The 25,281-nt window shown below is 38.9% G+C and overlaps 3 protein-coding genes and 1 pseudogene across 4 annotated transcripts; 1 reads left to right on the forward strand and 3 right to left on the reverse strand.

The window, feature by feature from the left end:
* Positions 1 to 67: 67 nt before the first annotated feature.
* skp2 (S-phase kinase-associated protein 2, E3 ubiquitin protein ligase) lies at positions 68 to 6,026 on the reverse strand. Of its 2 annotated transcripts, none has more exons than XM_019092116.2 (10): positions 5,869 to 6,026; positions 4,860 to 5,095; positions 3,710 to 3,821; positions 3,460 to 3,603; positions 3,221 to 3,355; positions 2,812 to 2,910; positions 801 to 928; positions 662 to 713; positions 461 to 568; positions 68 to 373 (listed from the first exon to the last, which is right to left on the reverse strand). In XM_019092116.2, the coding sequence occupies exons 1-10, from the start codon at positions 5,880 to 5,882 to the stop codon at positions 172 to 174; spliced, it is 1,230 nt and encodes a 409-aa protein (XP_018947661.2). In that variant the 5' UTR covers positions 5,883 to 6,026; the 3' UTR covers positions 68 to 171. The 2 variants fall into 2 exon arrangements, with proteins under 2 accessions (XP_018947661.2, XP_018947660.2); XM_019092115.2 differs by having other exon boundaries at positions 3,710 to 3,824.
* Positions 6,027 to 13,849: 7,823 nt separating this feature from the next.
* On the forward strand, positions 13,850 to 16,626 carry si:ch73-112l6.1. The gene is made up of 8 exons (XM_042711448.1): positions 13,850 to 14,261; positions 14,357 to 14,566; positions 14,654 to 14,786; positions 14,861 to 14,948; positions 15,130 to 15,389; positions 15,551 to 15,796; positions 15,893 to 16,528; positions 16,623 to 16,626. Exons 1-8 carry the CDS (start codon positions 13,850 to 13,852, stop codon positions 16,624 to 16,626), a joined length of 1,989 nt encoding a protein of 662 aa, XP_042567382.1.
* Positions 16,627 to 17,765: 1,139 nt separating this feature from the next.
* LOC122134757 (polyadenylate-binding protein 1-A-like) lies at positions 17,766 to 19,301 on the reverse strand. The gene is made up of 5 exons (XM_042711449.1): positions 19,221 to 19,301; positions 18,659 to 18,761; positions 18,286 to 18,416; positions 18,125 to 18,203; positions 17,766 to 18,015 (listed from the first exon to the last, which is right to left on the reverse strand). Exons 1-5 carry the CDS (start codon positions 19,299 to 19,301, stop codon positions 17,993 to 17,995), a joined length of 417 nt encoding a protein of 138 aa, XP_042567383.1. The 3' UTR covers positions 17,766 to 17,992.
* Positions 19,302 to 19,359: 58 nt separating this feature from the next.
* On the reverse strand, positions 19,360 to 19,433 carry LOC122134808 (annotated as a pseudogene).
* Positions 19,434 to 25,281: the final 5,848 nt, after the last annotated feature.

Below are 25,281 nucleotides of genomic sequence, written 5' to 3' on the forward strand. Positions count from 1 at the left end.
TTCACTAAATTGAAACTATTACAATATAAAACGAGGACTTACCAGTGATGTTAAAGACATTTTTTTAAAAATCACAAAAAAATTCTAATAGGGCAAACTTAAGAGATATGGACTATTGTAAAAGCTATTTTACAATTTGGTTTACCCTGTAATCATCCTTGGTTAAAAACATCAGTGTTTGTACACAAGTCGACAGTGCATTCCCCAAAGTGTGCGATCCTTTCTTGATGCTGAGGTGGGACGTGCCACAGTGGAGAAAGGCTGTGTGTTGATCTGTATGTGCGGTAGACCTTTACAAAGAATAGGCAGGTAGCTGTCCTGTATGAGCCCGAAGACCTCCAGGGTCTGCAAATTTAGAAACTTTTCAAAGTCACTGTAAAGAAAAGAGAAGGAATATTTAGTGTTTGTGAGCAGGGACTGTTTGCTCGTCTCTGCTTTCTGAATTCAACAAATCTCTTACATGAGTGACGCTGGGTGGATCTGATAACAGCGGCTCACTGCCAGATGTCTCAAGGAGGAAAGTTGCTGCAGGACTGGGAAACTGTCTGTTGTCACAAGCACACTATCACTGTAAAGATAAAGCACATAACCGAATGTGAACCTCCAGCTGTTTGCTATTAGGCACCTGATCCACGATCATCTTTCCAAATTATGAACTCGCCTTAAATCTAGATTTGTAATGTTCGGACATCGTTTTACTACAGCTTTAACATCTGAAACACACAAAAAAGCATAAATTGTTGTTGCATGAAATGGTTAAAAATGCATTTACATAATGCTGAACTCCTTGCTTTCCTTACCCTCCATGGTGAGGTTTTGTCTGTAACCGCTGATGTTCAGGTGAGAGATGCTGGAGGGAATGTTGTTAGCAATGGCTTGAACATGGAGATTACTGAAGTCACACCATGACACATTCATTTCTTCAATTCTGGGGAGAGAAAGAAAATTATGGGCTTTAAAAGGGGTTATATTTGTAAAATACTTGATGTACTTTGAAAAGATACAGTCTCACTTTATATTATGTGATAGTATGGCCAAGTATGGTGACCCATACTCCGAATTTGTGCTCTGCATTTAACCCAAGCACACACACACAGCAGCATTAATCAATATTGCCACCGCTCCAGAAGAGAATTCTGTACAACCCCTCACTAACCAAAGACTCCAACAGAAGAGAGCACTTTACAATGCCCCACATGTATTACATCCCTCCCGGACCGGAGACTCGAACCCGCAATAAGTCCGGTTACAAGTCCGTCTCTCTAACAAATCAGGCCACAACTGCCCCATGTGTCTTTGACTTCCATGTAGTACTCACGTCAAATAAAATACATTTTCAGTACAATGTACTTGTGTTCATGTTGTTTTGTAAAACACTTTTGCTGCTATTGAGGTGGGATGTATTTACAGAAATTAAGTGCATGTAACTGCATGCAGATATTAAAAATAATAGTGTAAAAACACAATAAGTGCACTGTATCAAATGCTTAATTTGAAATGTGACTACACAGTATTTAAAAGGTACTTAAAGGGTTAGTTCACCCGAAAATTAGGCTGCATTTTACTCACCCCCGGGGCATCCTAGGTGTATATGACTTTCTTCTTTCAGACGAATCCAGTCGGAGTTATATTAAAAATGGTCTTTGCTCTTTCAAGCTCTATCGTTGCAGTCAGCGGGTGTTTGCATTGCTTCAGTCCAAAAGAGGTGAAATAAAAAGCGCCCTTCCATTAATAAAAAAAAAAAAAAAAAAAAAAAAAAGGGTCTCACACAGCTCCAGGAGGTAAATAAAGGCCTCCTATAGCGAATCGATGCCTTTTTGTAAGAAAAATATCCATATTTAAAACATAATAATCACTTTAATCTAGCTTGTGCTCACTGTTGTAAATGGAAGCAGTTCTGGGTGGATGATGTATGAATTCAGCTTTGCGCCACACAGAAGTAACGCACATGGAAACGCTATGCTAAAGTAAGGAAGCTTTGCTTCTTTTGATCCCGTTAACAAACATTGGTTTTCACAAGAGCATACGCAACGCTGACCTCACACGTCATCCACCCGGAAATTCTTCTGTGTACAACTGTTGGCAAAAACTAGATTAAAGTGATTATTACGTTTTGAATATGGATATTTTTCTTACAAAAAGGCATCGATTCGCTATAGGAGACCTCTGTTCACCCCTGGAGCTGTGTGAGACACTTTTTTTTTTTTAATGGAAGGATGCTTTTTATTTCATGTCTTTTGGACTGAAGCAACACATAAAACTAACACTACAACTATAAAACTTGAAATCTGTGTTTAAAAACAATATATATTTTTGGGTGAACTAACCCTTTAATGACTGCAAAAATAAGTTCTGACATTTCTGATGATGAATCCATGCATATCAAGCATAATAATTAAGAAATTATTTGTCTTTGGATGTACACTAACATTTAAAAGTTGGGAAGATTTTGTGCTTTTGAAAGTCTTGAATACCAAACAAAGCAAAAACAATAAAATCAAATGCAGTAAAAACAGTAAAGTTGTAAAATATTATTACAATTAAAAAGAACTGAGTTCTACTTGAAAATATTTTAAAATGTAATTTATTTTTAAGATTGCAAAGCTGAATTTTCAGCAACCATTACACTAGCCTTCAGCATCACATGATCCTTCAGAAATCATTCTAATATGTTAATTTGGTGCTCAAGAAACGTTGCTTATTATCAAGGTTCAAAACAGACATGCTGCTTAATATTTCTATGGAAACAGTGTAACCTTTTCCCCTCAGGACCACAAATTTTTTATCTTTTGGTATACAAGTTAACCTTACCGGGTGCAAGATTTCAGCATCTCAGCCAGAGATTCAGGAGAAAAGCCAGAACAGCCACACAAATTCAGTCGGACGATTTCAGTATTTTGAGCCAGAGAACTGCAAAACAGCAAAATACAGGTTCACGGTCTTCATATGTTCATATTTAAATTTGCAAAAAAAAATACAGAGTTAAATCTGCAGCTTTACATGTCAAGGATTCTACGTAAGTGTTACCAGTGGCTAATAACACTACAAAAATAACTGCAATTATAAAATACATAAATAGAAATAAATTGACACAAACACTAAATGCTGTTTGATTTGTTGTGATTAAAACCCCTTTTGATTGGTGCATGTGTACTGCTAAATAATAATAATAAAAAAAAAACACTTAAACTTTTAAAATGTCTTTTAGACTATAACTTACTGAATTATGCTATCAGAGAGCACCAGTCCTTCAAGACTGAGATTCTGTAGATGTCTGCAGCGTGACAGGATGTCTTCGAGAACAGACGTCTCCACTGTGCAGTTTGATAAATCCAGATGCTGGACACGAAGTTTCCTGTAATTCAAAATGCACTAAATTTACAAACGCAAGACACCAACAACAGCAGCACTTACAAAACATGACTTTGTCGTGGCACTGTGAAAACACACATTACTCACAGTGCACTTTTAAAGCTGGGCTGGCCAATGCAGGTGTGTGGACAGCGCAGCCTCAAGGCTCCAGCTGAGAGAACCTGCCCAAGCTCAGCATCTAACTGAGCCTTTCCCACCAGGTCCACACTGTGCCACAGAGATTCATCAAACCTACAGATGCACAGATAGTTTTGACTTATTATATGCAACACAGGTCAGTGATCAGTGGTCTTCCAAACTTCCAACTTTGTAATGAAAAAGTGTATGAATAACTTACGCTAAACAATGCCAGCGCTTGCAAACCCGTGATGTCCGGAGGAGATCTTGCAGTGAGAGACAAGACAGGATTCCCAGCAATAGCTCATCAGGCAGACTGTCCCAACACAAGCCTGCTGAGGGACAAACAAGTTAACAAATTAGTCTCTACTATCCAAACAATTACAAGTAATAAATAATATAAAATATTAATATAAAAACAGTAAGTGGCCACCAAAGTGGAAGTTTACAAGGTAGGTATCCACCCAAAGTGGAAGAAACAGTAAGTGGCCATATAATATAATAGTGGATATATATATCATATTACATAGGTATATATATATATAAATACTGTACAAAATCTCCAATCAGATATATAGTACTGTATTAAACCTTTATAGCTTTTCCTATGAAATAAGCAGAAATCTCTATTACTTTAATTATAAGGTTCACAGAAACTTTAGACAAAAATAAAAAGAAAATCTGTTTTGTTTTGTATCATTTGATGCTTCAGGCTTTTATGGCTCATACAGTTTAATATAGTTAGAATATGGATTTCACACTTGAATTATATTCAGAGGCCTAAAATGAAAAAACTAATTTATGCAATTTGGTGCAGATGTTATTTATATTGCAAAAAGAAATGTTATATAAAATTCTTGCAAGGTAAAACAATAAGATTTTTTATAAATGACTACTTTCACAAAATACATATATAGTAACAAGTGGTATTTATATCTTCCAATAATACGACTTGGTAAGATGACATTTAGAAGCATAGTTTTATGATCAAAGCTCTGTCGTTTTTATTGTGGGGCAAAACAACGCAATACAATAATAATTGAGAGATGTAGAAATAAACGGTTCTTAAAAGCATAATTTAACATAAAAATCATATTCAAATAAAAATAATGTAAAAAAAAGTAAAAAAAAGTAAACTAAAGTTGCTTCCGACTATTAAAATATTGACAACTTTTTGAAATAATACTAACAGAGTTATGTTAACTTGAAATAAATTAAGTTATAGATAAGTAATTATTACCAAATTGTACAGCAATAAGACAAAACCTGAAGGTGGGGATTTTTACAATTAAACTGGTATCATGATAGAAATGCATGCATCAAACATAATACAGAAGGTTTTATGGGGTTAAATTTCTCAAGTCACAAACCTGACGATTCTCTTCTTTTCCTGGGACGTCTGGCAAGAACAAATGCGTTCTCTTCATTTTCTTTCCCTTTTGCAGAAGTCAGGATCTTTTTGTGTGGGGGTGACCACTGCTGGATGAGCTCGTTCGGAGTGTTCTCGGTGTCTAGACCCCCGCTGCAGGAGGGCCGCCTTTTCCATTTACTCCTCTGAGGCCTGCACAGGGATCCCTCCAAATTCTCACTCAGTTCTTGAAGCGGTCTACATAAAAACAAGAAAAACGTTAAGCAACAGCAACACCACCATTGTGTGTTGTTATAAAGAAATATAAAAGGTATAACAGCAGAAAGCAATATGAAACAATAAACGCGAATCTCGCAAACCTAAGTTTATACAGTCCTTATTATATAAGTTCAACATAAAACCATATTAGAAAAAGCATAACTTCAAAATATTGCATAATATGCAATATCTAATAACACACTGACACAACTGTTTTTGATTGTTTCTAAACTGTAAACTGCGAGATCACTTCCACAACTTCTGTGATGCCCGCCATTTGTCGCAAGCTACCTCTACATCAAAAATATCTTCCATACTAACTTATGTTTCCGAAAAACGAAACTATATATGAACTAATGCCACCATTAAAAAGATTTACGAAACTTGCTAAATTTAGATTTGCTTATATAAATGCATGATTAGTGAAACAAAAATTGTCCTCGCGCGTAACACAAACTATGGCGCGCGCCAACAGCACATTCGACTAACGTTAAATGCATTTTTAAAAAAGCATCCTGCAGATCTATGCACAACCGATCTAACGTCATGTTTTAACAAATAAGTTTATTATCATCCTCAGAATTTTTTATAATACACCAAAAAGTTATAGAACTTACAAAACGCACCAAAGTGGAGGGAGAATCCTAAGGTAACGTTAGCCTAACTTATACCGAAACACTCACATCACAATTTTAGGGAAACACGAGAAAAATACAATAATTGAAATTTAGCAAATAAAAAGAGCATATTACCTTTCATTTGACATCCTGACTTTGTACTGGTATTCGAACTATTCACTTCTCCAAACTTCCAGATGCAGCAAGGCTTCTGTTGTCCTGCGCGCAGGCTGGCGGCGCATTTAAACCTGCCTCTTGACCGCCTGTCCTGCTGCGATGCCATTGGCTCCAATGTAGGCCGCCGGAAATGATGCATTTCTGACAGAGTAAAGGAAGGGGTATCGACTTGCCGCCCTCTACTGTGGAGGACTTAACACCAGAAGGTTCTTTACACACCAAAACATGGACATGACAAGACATGCAAAAATTTAAGGGTTAGTTCACCCAAAAATGAAAATTCTGTCATTAATTACTCACCTTCATGTCGTTTCAAACCCGTAAGACCTTCGTTCATCTTCGGAACACAAACTAAGATATTTTTTGATGGAATCTGAGAGCTGTCTGACCCTGCATAGACAGCAACACAACTGAAATGTTCCCAAGTCCAGAAACGTAGCAAGGAGATGTGTAAAATAATCCATGTGACATCCGTTGTTCATCCGCAATTATACGAAGCTACAAGAATACATTTTGTGTGCAAAAGAAAAAAAATAACAAATTTATTCAACAATTTGTCTCCTCCGCATCATAATATTAAACAGCATTCTTGTAGCTTCGCATAATTGCGGATGAACCACTGATGTCACATTATTTTACACATCTCCTTGCTACGTTTCTGGACTTGGGAACATTTCAGTTGTGTTGCTGTCTATGCAGGGTCAGACAGCTCTCAGATTCCATCAAAAATATCTTAATTTGTGTTCTGAAGATGAACGAAGGTCTCACGGGTTTGAAACGACATGAGGGTGAGTAATTAATGACAGAATTTTCATTTTTGGGTGAACTAACCCTTTAAGGTACTTTCATCCCAAACGTAAAATTCAAAATGCATTATAATAAAATAAACAATATGTACTTGATGCACCAAACCATACAATACATGCAGGCCTTAACATTTATTTACCAGTAAAATAATGGTTGACATTACTTGGAAAGATAAAATACAACAGATAAAATACAATCATGCCTCAAACATGATTTTTTATAGCTGCTGTGCTAAGAAGTGGGTAACTAAATAGACCAATTTCTGTATTTGCCAAAAGTTATGACGTTTTTCTGTGGGCAGAGCCTATCTGGCAGCAGAAAATTAAAAGTTTAAAGTAGTAGTCTATGGAAACCATGGAATAAAAGAATAATATAGGGTAATTTTGAGTTTATATTTCAAAATTCTGACTTTTTGGTTTTTTTACAATTCTGAAATTATATCTTACAATTATTATTTTAAAAAAAAATCAACTCATTCTTTTTTTTTCCCCTTGATTCAGAATCATGAGTTTACATGCCCCACGTCTGGCTTTTTCTCAGAATTGACAAACTCGCAATTGAGTTAAATCAAGTTATAAAGTCTTCTTAACTAGGAGATATAAATTTGCATTTGCGAGAAAAAGTCAGAATTGTGAGATAAAATAAGTAAACGTTATGTAACATGTTTTAGGTTTGCATAAGAGGCTATGCTGTAACTGTAGGGCTAATACAATATGTCCCCTATGAACTGCATATGTGAATATTATGTAGACCTATTGTTAAATTCTATATTATATATTGATATAAATCAAATTTATGCTTTAAACGTAGGGTAAATCATAGCAGGTTTCATCCATAGTCTGTCTATCTAAAAGTCTGTGTTAAGCTTCAAATGGATTCTTTTGATGACAGTATTCTATAAAAATTTATCTGCATTCCGATTCTGACATCTAAAGGCACTACAATATATTTTTTCTCTTATTCCATGAATTTTACCCATTTCCATCCACTGCCACCACAATGCAAGTGACGTACAGTAACTGTGACATCTACTCCAAATTGGTCTATTGCCAAAAGAATCCAAGTAGTCCTTATATAGCAACTTGTAACCAACTCAGAGAGAGAGAGAGAGAGAGAGAGAGAGAAATGCATTATCCATGCACTTTACCACAGTAGTGTAATCCTTAGAGTTCGCTGCCTAGAAACCTGTGGCTTTGCATGTGACATCTGCAAAGGCTTTGTTCTACTGCACCAGTCCTTCCTGCTGATAAAGCCTAAACATAGTGCACATGTAACAGAACATGAGCAAGCAAGGCCGTTCTCCACATTTGGAGTCCGCACATCTGTACCAGCTGCAGAACCAGTAATGTGACCTAAAAGAAGATCATAGACCATTCTCTGTCTGTTTACAAAGAAAAAAAAAAAATCAACTTTGCATGCATCATAGAGACACCACAAAATGATTATGTCACTATAACAAATAAAACTGAGATTTTGCTAATCTAGTCTGATATACTTTGAAAACCTTGACTGCATTCTTTTAAGATCTTAGAATTATGATAATGTCAAGAATGTTCTATTGCTGGTCTTTCTGTGTTTGATATGCATGGAAACGTATTCTCTCTCCTTCCCTGTTGTCCTTCTTATTTTCCTTTTTGGAGGGTCTGAACAATTTGATTTGAGCTGCTTTGGTGTGAATATTTGGCCCAAACATACCTTTGACTCTCCTGAATTCGCAACACAAACATGAAATTGATAGTTATTTTGCTTTTTAATAAAATCATATGCTAAAATTAGAAATAATTGAATAAACAATAATAAACAATACTCAATATGCAGACAACTGGTTGAAATAGAGTCTCAGCAATAATAAACAATACTCAATATGCAGACAACTGGTCATGAATTTATAAAATCAATACAATACAATACTCAATATGCAGACAACTGGTCATGAATGTGTAAAATGACGTTTAGATTTATCAAATGGTTAACAAATAATGACATCCAGTCGTATTTACATCTTTAAGTCCTATTTAGTTTTGCAATACAGTTGCACCGCCAACTCGTCGTTGTGTGGGGCAAACCTAAAATCTGACAGGTGACGCTCTCTTTGGTGACGCTGCTCGAAGAGGAGCGTTTGTCCTGCACACAGCACAGCTGATTCTCTGAATTATGAAGCAGCATACGATAACATTTATTTACTAACACCTTTTTTTGTGTGGTAGGAAATTAAAATGCGTGTTTTAATTCTTGTTTCGCTCTGCGTTTCCAGGTAACGTTACAAACGAAAAACACGAGCCAAAGAAAACGACGCAAATTTGGCACCCAAGCTATGCGAAAACAACACATAAGTAAGGTAAGTCAACTTCAATTATTTAACATGTTCGTATTTTTTTCTATATAATTATTTCGAATTGAATTCGTGTCGAAATCTGCTGGTTTGACTCGAAAGGAGCGAAGAGTTACCATTACCGATGCTAACACATTAACAACTCTCGGATTAAATACGGGTAGATTAAATAAACTAAAGAAACATCAGGATGATAAATGCAATCATTGCGAATACTTACAATATTTTTTTTTTGTTTGGAAAGAGCCGTCTCTATCCCTATTACTTCTTTAAAGCCGAGCTGAAAGTGTAAATTCTGCAGTGAGCCGAGCCGCTCTAATGCGAGAGTGCCAGTGCAATGCTGCCATCTAGCGGCGGACTTGCGCACTGCAGGCTTTTTCGCTTGATACAGTGTAAAATATGAAATATTACTGTAAATTAATAATTCATAATTCATAATTAATAAAAATGAGGAACGCTTCACGAATTTGCGTGTCATCCTTGCGCCCCGTGCGAGCCGATCTTCGGTTCCACTTCTGTTCCACTGTTCCACTTTTCCTGCATCCTGATTGGCCCGTCGTCTGGCTCGTCATTGGTCGGAGCTCTGTTCCACTTAGCGAGCTTCCCGATATGGTCATGGCGAGTAGCCTGCCGTTGGTCCTTCGCGAATGTTCCACTTTTTTCCAGCAGCCCGATTGGCTTGTGGGCGGGACCACCTTGCATTAGAGGCGCGTGCGACATCAGTACCATTCATTGCTTTTTTGAATGTGATCGATCGGTGATTCATAATTATTATCATCACTTGGAGACATCCGTTCATTTCAAATTTGAAAAGGTAAGAGGTAATTAAGTTTTGCTTAATTTTCGGTGTGGTTCGTCTGTACTGTAAGTTACCTGTGTGAAGTGATGTAAACTCATATACCAAATTTTTTTACCACAACATGATTCTACCCATAGACAGTAAAACTATCGTGTTTAAAATATCAATGCCGTAGTATAGCGTCGGTAGTTTCGTGGTTATTGTGTTATTTAACGTGTTTTCACCAGTGCTTAGTTACATAGTTGGTATAGAACTGTAGTTACTGTAGTAAAGCCATGGTAATATTTCGCAGGGCTGTGGTCGTCTCTTCGTAAGGTTTGATGTGCTTCGAATTATTGTTTTGAAATAAATGCATAATGTTATCTGCATACTTAAAGCATAACTCATATATACTTAAAGCAGAAGTATAAATAATGAATGCTTAAAGCAGAAGTATAAATAATGAAAATAACTGATTGCCAAAAATAATGAATTAAATACCTTAACCAACATATTCCTTATATATATTTTGATGGTTTAATCAAAACTTGTAGGGTCATTAAAAGCGAATATTGTGCAAATGTCCCCTTGGACATCACTTTTGGGCATTACTGTAAATCTGACAAGTGTATTTGTGTGTTTGAACAGCGCTGTGTAAGTTGATTTTTTTTCTTTTGTGTCTTGTAGAAGATGGATTACAGTGTCCAGTTCCGCAGGGAGGCCTCTGGTGAGCTCACCCTTAAACCCTCTCCTGAGGCAGTGGCTCTTGCTACTGCCTACAGGAAAAATCCCACCCCGGGACGCTCGTGGCCTGCTTCAAGGGTGAAGGAGGAGGCCATCGCTCGTGTGGCAGCAGCGGGAGGTGACACATCCAGTCACCATCTTGTGCTGAGTGAAAGCGCCCTGCAGTTTGGCCAGTACCGGGGGAAACCCTTAAAATGGTTGCTTTCCAGTGATGTTGGTTACGCAGCCATGGTGCTGGCCGTGCATCAGCGGGAGCGTGAGGGCGGCGACACCACCCAGTCTGCTGTCATGGGCAACAAGTACGCATTGCTGTGGTATGCCAGCCTGTATTCCTGACATGGTGGCTGCCATCAGCGAGCGCCGGGTCAGAGAGGGCACTGGCACACCAGCCCAGGAAGATCGGGTGCTTGTTGGGTTTGGCAACTTTGCCACCATGTCCTTTAAGGACCTTTATGAGGCGACAGACCGCGACAGAAAAGGGTATGGGTTCACATCTCTAACAGACGATGCAGACAGTAGAGACTGTGTAGTGTTGGGGTTTGAGCTAATTCTGTGTCCCTCCATTTCAGCTTCATCAAGTGGGTGAGGAAGCAGACAGCCAGACCGGGTACAAAGATGGAAACTCTGCAGAAGTACATTCGGAGAAGAGACGCTGAGATGCTGTCAGAATCAGCGCCTCCAGGCATGAATCTAACTCAACTTTGTTTTGTTTTTGTAGGGTTTATATTATAATTCTTGCATTATCTTAACACTGTTATTGAACTGAATCTGGACCTGAGCTGAGCTGATAGTCTTTTTAGACATGCTTTAAAGCAGAATTTGAATCTGTTTCATGTTTAATGACTTCTGCAGTATTTTTGCATACTTTAAAGCCGTTTTGAAACAATCTGTATTGTGTTATGCACTATATAAATAAATGGGACTTAACACTGTTCGTTCATCCTGATATTAACAGTGGCCGCCTCCAGCTCAGCTTCTGCAGAGGAACCATCTGATGAAGATCTGCTTGCTGCAGCGGCACATGTAGATGTTCGTGGTGAGCATTACCTTCTCTTTAATGGGATTACATTTGTAGTTTAATAAAAGAATACCGTGCTTTTGTACATTACATAACCTGTGTTTTGTTATTATGTATTATCAGCCTTCAGTTGGATGGTTTTGGAAACAGTAAGGTAGGAGGTGTACTACACCTTCTGGTCGTGTGGGCTAAAGTGGCTTTCTTTGTCCTTTTTCTGCATTTAGTAAAATTTAATGTCATCTTTTTACACTTGGCTTTTTTTGTACATTACATAACCTGTTTTGTTATTATGTATTATCAGCCTTCAGTTGGATGGTTTTGGAAACAGTAAGGTAGGAGGTGTACTAGACCTTCTGGTCGTGCCGGCCTAACGTGGCTTTCTTTGTCCTTTGACATCTATTTACACTTTATGGCTTTTTTCCAACACCGCTGCGATTTTTGCACCCTGCTCAGCTTTGAGCATCTGTCTTTTTATCACCGCACATTTATGTTTGACATCATCTTTTTGTCAATTGCATGGTTTTCAATCTTTAAATGGGTGGCTACAGCTACAATCACTAATCTTAACATACTACTAATGTTAAATAGTAGTACTAATATCTAGCAGTAGTTGTAGTAATTGTATTAATCTTGTAATAGTAAATGACACTGATGGCGCCACTTCTATGTATCTCATTTCTTTTCCTTTTATGCCACGCAGCTGATGTGACTCAACCATCCAGTCAGCCAGAACCTCTGCCCTCTGCAACGAGAGCTGCTGCACCAGAACAGCGGCCTCTGTCCACAGAAGAAGTAACTAAAATGCTCGAATGGTTAATCAAAAATCAGCAGCCGAAAAAAACACCAACATGATTTCTCTTTTTCTTGCCCTTTCAGCTGTTGCTGCCTGAAGGCTGGAGACAGACCCTGCCCAAAGAGCAGCATTTGTGGGTCAGCAAGGCTCTTTTCACCAGAGACAAGTCTGGGAGGCTGGCGCTGACCAAAAAACTTGCGTCTCTGGTGGCATCCTCCTGGCCCCCCGTCCTCTGTATACACAAGCCTCCTTCATCACCTGACAGCTTTTGATCATGCCAGGCTGTTCCTGTGGGTCCCTTACCGCTTGTGGTCATACCGGCTGCTGTGCTCACAGCCCAACTGTCGCCGTCTTGGCTTCCCGCTGACAGCATGCGGAATGTACAAGACCGTCAGGAGGGTCTTGGATGTCAGCGGCTGGTACTTCATGGCTACAGAGTACCTTGAATGCCGGTCCTGCAAAAAAAAGCTGGCAGGCTGGTCACAGGATATTCTGAACCAGCTCGATCCTGTGCACAGGGAAATGTTTTTCTGCGGTGTTGACCTACAGGTTGGCACACTGTTTTGTTTTTTTGTTTGAAGTTTTTTAACATGAGAAAATGTCTTTCATGCTCATCTGATATTGATCTGTTGTCTTTATTTTTTTGTATCATGCAGGTTGTCGTGTGATAAGGAGGTTGTGAGGTGGATGCGGGGGCGCTCATTGGGGAACAGTTCGACTTCAGTGTACCGGAACCTGTGTGTCAGGCACAGAGAGCATTGGATTGCCCCAGACAACCCATTTTCTCTCTGTGATTGGGAAGTTCCCAGACTATGCCACAGACCCAAGCAGTCTCACTGCCCAGCTGCCTCAGATGGTACCTGTGCCTTGTCCAGGATAGCTGCTGTCAGTTTATGCCAAAGATGTACTGACACGGCTGCCGGAACTAAAGGCCAGGGTGACTTCTATTTATGGAACCATCCTGAAAATGGATTCCACTAAAAAGGTAAGGTAACATCACCATTAGTAGAGATAGGTGCAGGCTACATCACCCTTTTTTTTCCTTAAATTAAATTATAATTTTTTCAGTGTAAAAAACTGACAGGTCTTTCCACGTTAATAATTATTTTCATCCTATTTCAGGTCACTAAGAAACTGGCTGGGGAGGCTGCTGGCACAGCGGCATGGGTCACAGATGTGGGAAACGAGTTTGGGCAGGTCCCTCGTGTGTGTCCTCACTGAGGCAGAGGGTGACGGCCTGCTTCCCATGTGCTCTGGACTCGTGGAGCGCTACCGGAGAGCTGGAGAAGCTCCTCCCCAAGTCCTCTATGTGGACCGTGACTGTTGCTCTGCCACAGGGAAAGGAAAGGCGGCAGCAATGTTTAGTGAGTGGGACCAGCTGCTTGTCAGGCTGGACGTGTGGGCACTTCATGCGGAGGTTTGCCAGTAGTAGTGACCACAGACAGCCACCCGCTTTATGGCCCCTTCATGAAACGCCTCACCGCTTGCATCTTCGAATGGGATGCTTCGGATGTGGAGAGGCTAAAGGAGGCCAAGCGGTCGACAGGCTGCCAGCCCACCCCTAAAGAACTGGCAAAGCATTGCCGCCGCCGCACTCGAGGGGCCCAGGAGACAGAGCAGCTCACTGAGAAGCTGCTTAAAGACTTTGGTGGAGCTACGGACACCATGGGCATCAAGCTCCTTGACCAGGAGAGGATGCGGGAGATCTGGCGGACCCAGCAGCGCCACATGCAGTGCATCCAGGACCCGCCAGGTGTACAGCTGTACAGGAAGACGGGACAGGTGACCAAGGATGGGGTCATTCTACCCGTGTACAGCTGTGCACGTGGCTCGACATCTCTGGAGTCGTTCCACCTGCACTTGAATCGCTTCGTGCCAGGTTTGCATTACTCAAAAATACCGTTTGTTGTTTATTTGTGTGTTTGCACTCTATATGTTTTTTTTTCATGGTGATTATTTCTGATTTGCATTTAGGTACAAGTGCAAATGCATTGCATTTTCAAATGTACCTGTTGGAAGGACTGGTGCAGTGGAACGAGGCACGTGGGGTCGCTGCAGTTGAAGGTGCCAGCAGGGAGGAGATCTGCTATGGCGGCCAGATGCTGCAGTACTGTAATGCACTGAGCCAGCAGCTTCTGGGTCTGAAACTGGCTCAGGATTACACCAGCCCCGGTGAATATACAGGTATCGTTCACGCAGACATTCTACTTTAGTTGTTTTTCACCCATGTATTATCAAAACATCTACGTGATACACTCTGTATTTCTACAGGAGAGCTCTTTGGTGTGGAATATTTGTATTCACAAACCAGCAGAGCATTTGAGGAAGACCTAGGTGTAGATCCTGACATTCCAGATGGGATTCGGGATGAAGACCTGCAGGGTGATCTGGAGGGTGATGAGGGGTTTGAGGATCTGTGCCTTGATGAGTCCACTGAATTTTTGGAACTCGAGGGCAATGACCTGCACCCCCCCTCAGGAACAGACAGTGGCCCTACAACCTCCTGGTCAGCCCCTCATCATCAGCACCAGAGTCTTCCTCTCCTGCCTTGGCCACTCAGAGCCAGGTAAATGAATACCCATAAACACACTGTGTACACTGAGATTTTATGGTGTGTGTGATGAAATTGATATTTCATTTGGGGTTTATTTAGTAATAATAAATGGCTGACTGAAAAATCCTTTAATTTTGGTAAGTTTATTTGACATTGATAACAGAGCAGTTTATTAATTTCTTTTCATGTACAGATGGAAAGTGTGGGACCAGATGGCCAAGCTGGTTATGACCACGTCATTAGGCTGGCCGACAGTCTGGTTGACCTGCGCCATCAGGGGTTTGTCACTCAGGGTAAGGTGGATGAGATTGTCATTCTGTGGAACAACCTGTCAGATCATGACAAGGGCACTCTCATCTATCCCCCCCGCCACCGTGACAGAGTCCTGAAGGGTCGCTTCAAGGTCAGCCATTCAAAGACCAGTGTGACCCCTGGAACTGAAAGTCTGAAGAGGTATTGTTTATTTTTCGGACTTTGTTAGTTATTATCATTTGATTTTCTTGAAAGTTCTTTGTATCTTGGCTATAATCATAACCAGTCTCGTAACCAATATTATCCACTTGTTTGACTGCTATCTGTCAAATAGTCTGATTAACTGTACTTCCTCCTTGCAGATGCTTCCTTGGTAAAGGTGGACCAGCTCAGTGGCCCAGCACAAGCCGGGTAGTGGAAGCCATCTGCCTGGCTCTATGCCGAATTTACCCTGCCGGTCAGACCATCGCCGGAGTCCGGGTAAACCGATGGGCTGCCATCCTAAGGGATTACAGGAGGATCCGAGACATAGTCCTGGGCAGCCCCGGAATCATGGCTCAGACAAAACTAAAACTGTTTGAGCTAAACCAGCTTACTATCTCCCAGTGGTAGGTTCAGTAATTAATTGTTTGTGTTTGTGTCTGTTTTCATATTCATAGTTATTTTTACAGGCATATACTTATTTTTGTATTTTCTGTATATAGGCACAATGCCCGAATAAAGAGTCAGGAGAGGGAGGTCTTGCAGCAGGACATTGAGCCTTTTACTGCTCCTTTGGTGGCCCCTGAACAGCTCCCACCGGTACTGCCAAAACTACCGGAAGCAATCCTGCATGGACACTCATCCTTTGAGTTTAAAATACCACAGGATGCTTCTGGACAGGCAGCATCGCGTTCTCGAGGCCAGCTTCCTCCAGGGGGTCAAGTCTCTTCTGCCTCTGCGTCTGTACCTGCTGCTGCTGCACATACATCTACCACAGCTACCGCAGCACCTGCCACACTCATACCTGTTGGTACAGTGCTCATACCTGTTGTGGGAGCACCTGTACCAGTTGCAGCAGCAGACGAGAAGAGGGTGCCCAGGACCACAGCGTGGCGACGAAAGAAGCTGGTAGAGGCAGCCGCTGCAGCTGCAGCTCAAGGTTTGGCCACTAGGAAGAGAAAATCACCTCAGCAGTTCCTCTGCCAAAAGTGTTGGCAGCCTAAGACTAAAGAATTTGGTCACAGCCAGTTCAGGGGTGTCCACTTTTGTGCAAAGGTTTCTGGGAAGACAGTGGCACAGTGGATGGAGGAGGTCAAGAAAGGAGAGATAAAAATAATCAAGGACACAATTAATATATCGTTAAGATTTTGTTTTGTTTTAGTTCATATATGTATATACAAATAAACATATGTTTCCTTTTTCTAATGTCTGTGTACATTTCTGCTTTATTAGATAATTGTCCAGAACTTATAGTATACCAAGAATGAGTGACTCAAAAAGAATCTTTGAAAAATATTTCATGTATAATTCATGTATTTTACAATACCACAGTAATTTAGTTGCATACGAGAGATAAAGAACCTGTTTTAAATTAATTTAAAAGCACTTCCAAAAGCATCCTGCTTATACATATACATATGGTTGTTTTAATATTTTTTTGAAAACTACAGTGATGATTTCTTATTTAATTTCACTTTCAGTTACATTTATTGAAATACTCATGGATAGGGAGGATTGGAAATGAAAACTACATTTAATAGAAGTCAAAGTAGTTTAAATAAAAAAATTTTTTTTTTTAAATATGAACAAAATACTATCTAAATATAACATTATACAATACTAATTTAAATCAACAATCGGTTTAATATATTTTAAAATAATTTATTATACATTTAAATATATCCTTTATGCATATCGTATGAACAAGAAATTTTATGAAATTGACATTAAAACGTTTTTTTTGTGATTTATTTTTTTTAAGATTGATAATATTTAACATTTAGGATTAATAAGGATTAGTATGAAAGCATCTTTACAAAAACAATAAACTGCCTCATATAGTGTAAAATATAAGTTTCCTCAATGCCATTGATACATATGATATAAACAATAAATCAGGTAATTGACCAAGAATAATTAAATGAAAACTAAAAATTGTAAAACATTATATTGTAAATAAAAATTATATGTATTACATATATAAACCAATAATAATATCAATAATATTAATAAAAAATATCAATAAAGTGTGTTTATGTTTACATATCTGCTCTAGTAGACTTTGGAGTATCTCAAGTTAACAGCAGACCACAGCACTCAATTTAATTCAGCAGATATTTTCTATGCATACAACTGAAATTGTTAAATTGTATTCATGCAAAACCATGATAAAACCTTGATATTCAGCACAAAACAATTAACCATACATTATACAATTAAAAGCTTTCTATGCTGGATTGTATATTTCAGGAAACTAAACAATTTAATACACATTTATTAACTTTTATTTTAATAAAAGCTCTGTAAAGTCCTTGCAAATGTGTACCTGTCACAAAACTTAAAAACTCACTGTAAAAAAAGACACTCAAAAAACTCTTTTTGCATGTCCATTAAGACAGGATCATTTTTATTGCACACAGAAATTTCAAAAAATATTTTTTAGCCTTTTTTTTGTCATTTTACTTTTTTTTTTTTTTAATAAACAAAATCAGAACAAACTTAACACTGTGGAGCGCAAAAGGACATTTGCAGTGTGTGAATCATGCATTAAATAGCATAACTCTGAAGTGCGGTTTTCTTTTCCCCGTTCTCTGGAACAACTCTCACAGTCCTTCAGTGTGCATGCCTGCAAAAATTAAATGAAGTTGGTCAACATTTGTGTGTGACAATTGCATTTACTATTAATTGGCATTGTACACGATTTATATTAAGATAGAAGAATGCAAGCAGATTACCTGTCTTACAGAACTCCATTACTTTTGCAGACACTTCCTTGGCTTGATGAGCCTGAAGCACAGCTACAGCCTCTTCAACCTACACAGTACAGAAAAGCACAATGATCAAACAAAATCTGGTCTTAGACTGATTGTTGAGTAAATGTTTTGAGCCGGTGAACCTTGGAGTGCAGGGACTCTGGAGCCTCCAGCATGTGCAGTAGTTCAGAGTTGTCGATCTCCAGCAGCATGCCTGTGATCTTTCCCGCAAGAGTCGGATGCAAGGCCTGGATAAGTGGATACAGCCGCTCGCCTGCATGGGATGCAACAGTTTGGTCGTTTTCATGTTATGATGTAGTACATAGATTGTGTGCTTTATTCCAAGCCTCCTGAAGCCATATGATAACTATCTGCTGCTTCACACTAAACAGACACTGTAAAGTGTTGCCACTACACCCTCTACTGAAGAGTATTATTAATTTAGCAGGTGGTATAACATGATTCAAACTGCTCACAACTTTAACTTTTAAGTGACCGAGTGTGTGCAACCCATACCCAGGAGTTGTTTCTGCTCTTTTAATGGTGCAGCCGCCAGCATGGAGGCAGTAAGGGGCTCCTGGCCTCTCACATGAACCGCCGGCTCTGTATTCTGTACTACCTAAAGAAACAGTAAAAGAAAGACTGTTATATTTCTCTATTTAAATGCTCCTAAGTGTCATCACATTGCAATGATCTTAAACTATTTCATGAAGTTGTCAGTTTTTGTTGCTTTTCTGTTGATAAAAGATTGATAAAACTAACATTTAGGATTAGTATGAAAGCAGTTAAAAAAAAACAATTTCATGCAATTAAACTAAACTATTTAAATATAACAATACTTTTTAATAATATTTTACATTTAATATGTACATACAAATAATAATAAAATTTTCTTATCTAAAATAAAAATCACATTATAAACACATTATATGACAGTGGCTACTTAATACCCCATATTTATACCCAATAAGCACATGTCAACTTATTACCAAAATCACACAGACCCGCCTCATGCAAATCTCAGGCAGCCTACTAGGCCCGCCTACTGAATTGTTCCACTATTGTGTGATTTCTTTACTTTAAGCAGCATGAGCACCTTACCACCCAACAGGTGGCCCCGTTGGAGTTTTGGGGTCGCTACCATGAAGTTCAGGGTCATGGAAGGCTCCCAGGGGCCCCTGGCGGCACAGGGTGGCCACAGAGAAGATCCATTGGGTTCCTTTGCGCAGGGGCCATGCTAATCTTCTCTGTATCGTTCCAATTTTAGTATATGTGCTGCCGAAGCAAGCACGAACAGAGAGCTCGGACGAGGGCTAGATATACCAGTGACTCCCAGCTATGTTTCTCATTGATGGTAGGTGGATAAATTACTTATTCTGCTCACAATGTATCAATTGTGACTGTAAAACATGCTGAACTAAACCTGTAAACCTTTAAACCCAGGAAATTTTAAAACCAGTAGTTTTGTGTAGGTTTAACCTGCTATTCTCTGAGCTGTAGACCATTTGCTCATGTCTTCTAGCTGTGATTGGACTGCTCGGTATGACGCTGAGGAGCTCTTGGCCACGTCACGCACCCTCCCCCACAGACAGCACACAACTTCCCTCGGGGACAAAGGGCGGCCGCCTTTACAGAAGAGCATAAAGGGCTGAAAGACCTGGAAACTCTCCTTTCAGAACAACAGAGGCCGTGAGAACACAGTGACACTCAAAGCTCAAAAAGTTCAGTTCAGAACAGCCACGGGAAATATTCAGTCTGAGGTCCAGATCAATACCTGCCTCTGCTCAAAATCATGTGCAATCTAACATCTTCATGTAGGCCTATAATGTAGTTACAAAATACTTTGTGAAGCTTAAAAAAGCATTTTAAAATGTCTTTAGCTTTAGCTGAGATGTGTTACAATATATCTTATCTATATATTTTTCTAGAATATTTCCAATAATTTGTCCTTTTTTCCTAACAGTTTTGATCTGCAAAGCCGAATGTAGCCAAGTTGTTTATCCTACAGGTTTTATGAATAAAGCCCTCAGCATTATGCCAGTGGTAGTAAGATCAAAAATCTAACAATAAAAGTACTTTAAAAAAAATATATTTAAACAAAAGTTATTTTAAAAAGTAATAATCAAATGTAACAATATTTCACAACATTCCTGTTTTTAATGTATTTCTGCCTTATTATTAGTATTAAATGGCAATCAAAAGACACTCACTATTACAAAAATAGCCACATAATTATATACTCCCAGCTTTTACAACACATTAACTTATGTTTTTATAGTCTGCGCTTTCATGATACTTTTGCATCTTTTTTAAGCTTGAAGCTGGTAAGCGCTCAATGCCATTATATGGACGAAAAAAATCTCCCCTTGTGGTCTGAAATAGAAAAAAAGGACATGTGTCATTAGAACGACTCTAAGTTTGTAATACAACATTTGTACACTAGAGGGAGCTTAATGTCTGTAAATGTGTTAAATGTTAAACACATTACAGTTTCTCAGGTTTAATTGCCTTTTTAAGGGCCATTTTGGACACAGCTCTACTCTGAAAAATACTGTAAAAAATCAGTCTTTTTGTAAGAGTACTAAACCGTTTTCTACAAATATGTTTTCTTACTGTGAACGTGACGGGGAGGGGAACGTTGGTGGAATGGTGACGCGATGTCTAGCAGGGCCGTCGCTAGTGGGGGGGACCCCCTGGAGATTTCACCCGACTGCCCGAGACCAGCATAAAAAGACGGCCTTGCGCGTCGTCACGAGTCTTGCCAATTTAAGCATTCAAACACAAGACGCGGAAAAACTCAACTGAGAGTTCGCGCGCCGAGCTCTACACGACTCTACGTTATTATTAAGACTCGAAAACAATTATGAAGTATTTTATGACGAATAAATCTTTCAGTGAGTAAAACTGTCTGTGTTTATAGCATTATAGTCTACACAATATTATTAGCCTATATTTAAATTAATTTCTAAATGATTATTATTTAAAAATTATTGTTCCTGGATCAGTAAGATACTCTTGTAACAAAGTAACGGTGGCTGGGACAGATTTTAAGTATCAATTCTGCTTAAAAAGATGCAATCTAATTCTGTTTACATGAAATAAGCCTGCTCTCAAGCAGGTTTAAGTTTACGGACCTGTTGCTGAGACAGCAACTCTGGGATGAGCTTAGAAGAACCAACCAATCCAAGATCATGCCAAACAGCCAACAATCAAATCCAGATAACTGAGTTAGCGACATACGAAGAACCGGCCCCAGGACATCTACAAACATGAAAAAACATTGTTTAATTTGTTTATTTGTGCTATTTACACAATTTCAACTTTGCAAGCTCGTCTAAAAGGTAGTGACACATGACGTGGGGGAATCTAAAATATGTGTGTTCGCTTGATTATTTTATTGTTTAAGAGGTTTTGTGCAGGTTTTAGTACTGTGTTTTTAATTGCACTCGACAAAGTGGCGCCAAACCACGTACGGTATTTTTCCTTAGACGTACATAAAAAGGTATTGCCAGTGACTAATTATTTCATTGTTTAAGGTAGGTTTGTAAATTTACAGCCATTTGGGTACAGTCAGACATTTTCCACTGATACGGTTTCTTACTGTAAATGAGAACATGAGGGGATGAATGATCAGGTCTGTTTTGTCTAACGCTCTGTCATCACTTTCAAGAAATGAGAAAGTCACAGCTACTTTTTAAATTGAGAGAAAGTTGTAAAACCATAATACTCCTTAGATTAAATGTTTTGTTTTGTTATGTAAAACTGAAACATGCTGATGATTCTAGGGCCCCCCCAGCTTTTTGGCCCCGGACCACAGTTTTGTTCAGGGAGGCCGAAGAGCTGTAAAAGAAGTCTTGTAGAACCTTAACAAGTTTTATAGGTATTTTGAGCAACATTAAATGTAGTCATTTTAAATCAAGAAACAGTAAGATGTTAAATAACCTCATGTTACAAGAGTTCTGACGTGATGGATCCTGCTCCTTCTATAAAAAGATTGAAGAGCTAATTTTCCACAAAAAATTGTTTTGTGGTGTAGTATAACACAATAATAATGTATTGATTTTTATATTAGAGATGGACCATATAATTTACACAAAATGTTATACCATTCTGAGGTTTGAATCCAATGGCTGACCCAAATTGAAGAGAATTCTGGGTCCATCCCAGGTCCGTATGGAATTGATTCACACAGACACAGGCCATCACCTGTCACAAGTACATTGACAACTGATTGTTTTATTCAGTGTTTAAAGGATTTTTTTTATTACTTTGAGCCGACTGCCTCAAAGGGATAGTTCACCAAAAAATTTTAATTACCCCATGATTTACACACCCTCAATCCATCCGAGGTGTACATGACTGTTCAGATATTTAAAAAGACCTTCTGAAGTGAATCGATGCTTTTGTGTAAGAAAAACAGTTCTGGACCCCTGTGTAACATTGGTCTGATTTGGGAGTGTATCTGTTTTCCCAGGGTTAACTCTTTGTTCATGTGTTACCATAACCCTGGGACTCTTTGTCATGTGTTCATTACTTTCCATATAAATCTGGTGAACCATAAGAACTGGGGAACAAAAGAAAGATTCCTTGATGTTAAAGATTTAGGTGAAACAAAGGTCGCCTGGAACAAAATCTTGCACATGTGATAATTCTCCAGGCCATGAAGGCTGCAAATGGGATCATGGTGTTTACCACAGTGATATACATGGTACATAAATACAGTGACTTTGCAGGGGAAGTTGTTTGACTTTAGCTGTGGTAAATGGAGTTACTTCTGTATTCCCAGGGTTCTGTGTTATACAGTTTCAATGGTCCTTTTTCAAAAAATCCTGAGATCATAATTCACACAAATAACACATTATTTTTGGTCATGCAAAGCTGAAATGAAGTGGTTCAGATGCTGATGGAATGATTCAAGGGATCCTACCCCACGAATGAGCCCTCCTCTGGTCACCTCTCCAAACTTTTTGTAAAGCTGTACACCTGGAGGATCCTAGATACACAAAAGATGGCATTGTTGGGCTTGCCAGATTTCCTCCATCCTCTCCTGGTCCAACAGTTTGTTGCCCATGATGTCTGTAACCTCCATGAAGTCTTTGAACAGCTGCTGAATGAGCTGCTTGGCCACCTGAGGCTCAAGTGTCTGGTGGCAGCAGTGCCTTACTAACTCTTTGGCAGTGAGCTTGCTGGATGCTTTAACATCATCTTTTTTCCTAACCCCCATTTTTTTGCCTCCTTTTAAACCTTAAACCCCATAGCATCCCACTCAAAGATACAGGAGAAGAGCCGTCCCATGAAGGGGCCGTACAGCGGGTGGCTTTCTGAAGTGACACATGCTGTAAACCGCATCATAAACTGCCACGCATCCAGTCTGACGACCAACTGGTCCCACTCATGGAACATGGCTCCCACATTGCACATAATACACATCAACATCTCTGTGCAAAGTTTTATAAATGAGGCTCCAGGTCTTCGAGCCGATCACATGACTAAAAGCTATCAATTGCGGGAAGCTGCCTCCTTGTCATCTCTGACTAATAACAAGAAACAGAGCAATGACTAGGCTGCTATGTGACAAGGTGTACAGTAATATAATTTATAAGCTATCGACCCCCCCCCCAAAAAACAAGCGTTTAAGGTTTTTTTTTTTTTTTTTGACGCTATTTGGGCAAAAGAAACAACATTTATGAGACAGTTGTTGTCAGATTTCATTGGTGATTTCAAATATGAAATTGAATCAAGCTTGGCTAACAGGTTTTGGAATAGGGGTGTTTCAAAGAAGGCCGCTGAGTGAAATGACTTTGCTGTAGGCTAGAGCAATGGGCATGTCGAAATGGAGGGGGCATGGATAAAGGTCTTTCTTCTAACTGGTTAGGGGTAGGGTTAGGGGTACCCTGGTTTTGGATCCCTCCTAATCTTTAAACGTTGTGGTGGCCTGTAATAAGTTACCTACCAAACTCTCAAATTTTAATAAACAAGCTCTAGAATCCTGGTAGATTGCTTTTAAACATAATTCCTCCCTGCACACGTGTATTATTTGGAGCAATAAAAAATATTGTGTGGTAACAAATCACTTTTTCATTGAATGGGTGAATCAAATTGATCCTGGATTGTTAAATTCTTCAAAGCTCATCCTGGAGTTACTGTCAAAAAAAAACACGGTTGCACATTTTCTTTAACAATTAGATCTTTTATGTAATTTTACTCCGCCAGGGGTTCTCAATCTGAATTTTCATCAACGTCAAAAGGTCAGAAATAATCGTTATTACAAAACTTTTTTTAATAAACATGCTTATAACTTTATATAACAGTTCAACTTTATATTAACTAAATTAATAAAGCAGTTCTCATTTACATATTTTCTGTTTCTAAAAATGTTACTTCAATGTAACCAGCCTCTTCTACTGAATTGCTAAAATCTTGAATTATAACTGCAATGCGCTGTTATGCAGTGAATTATATTTATTTTATATATCATGCAGCACAATCGTCCGTCTGTGTAAGAAACTGTGCATATTTAAATGTCAAATCATCTCAGATGTATAATGTATTAAGCAAGATCCGAAGAACAGACCGCAGAAATCTACCTTTGCAGCCAGACGTTGTTTTTGGTTTTATTGTTATTCCTGATCTCATGTTTTCCTTGTTAAATCATGGAAGAGCTGTACTTGTAAATACTGCAAGTAATCATTGTTTGGGCAGCGATGCAGAGAAGGGCCACAGTGTTTACCTGACATGGTTTCATACCGTTCACTTCTGCTCAAGCTAAACACCCTCTTGTTTTTATCAGGTGATACCTTTATGGGTGATGGACATTTTTAAACACATGGCTCCCTCTTCAGGACTGGCTTTGCCTTCGCAGAATAAAAAAGTACTTATTTTTCCCCCAGCAGCTTTTTTGATTACACATTTAAGTCGTATAAGTCTACATTTTTGCAACATATACGTTATTTATATTTTCTTTGTTATAATGTACTATTTTTGGTAGGCCTAGTAATTTTTCTATACCGTGCATTTTTTCTAGGCAGCATCAGTACTTTTTCTGCAGGCCATTTTAATGAAAATCAAAGAATCATTTTACAATAATTCACTTTTTTAGAACTTATTTACAGCTAGGACACTGAAGGCGTTATCTTACA

Source organism: Cyprinus carpio, chromosome A21, assembly GCF_018340385.1.
Source record: "Cyprinus carpio isolate SPL01 chromosome A21, ASM1834038v1, whole genome shotgun sequence".
Lineage (NCBI taxonomy): Eukaryota > Metazoa > Chordata > Actinopteri > Cypriniformes > Cyprinidae > Cyprinus > Cyprinus carpio.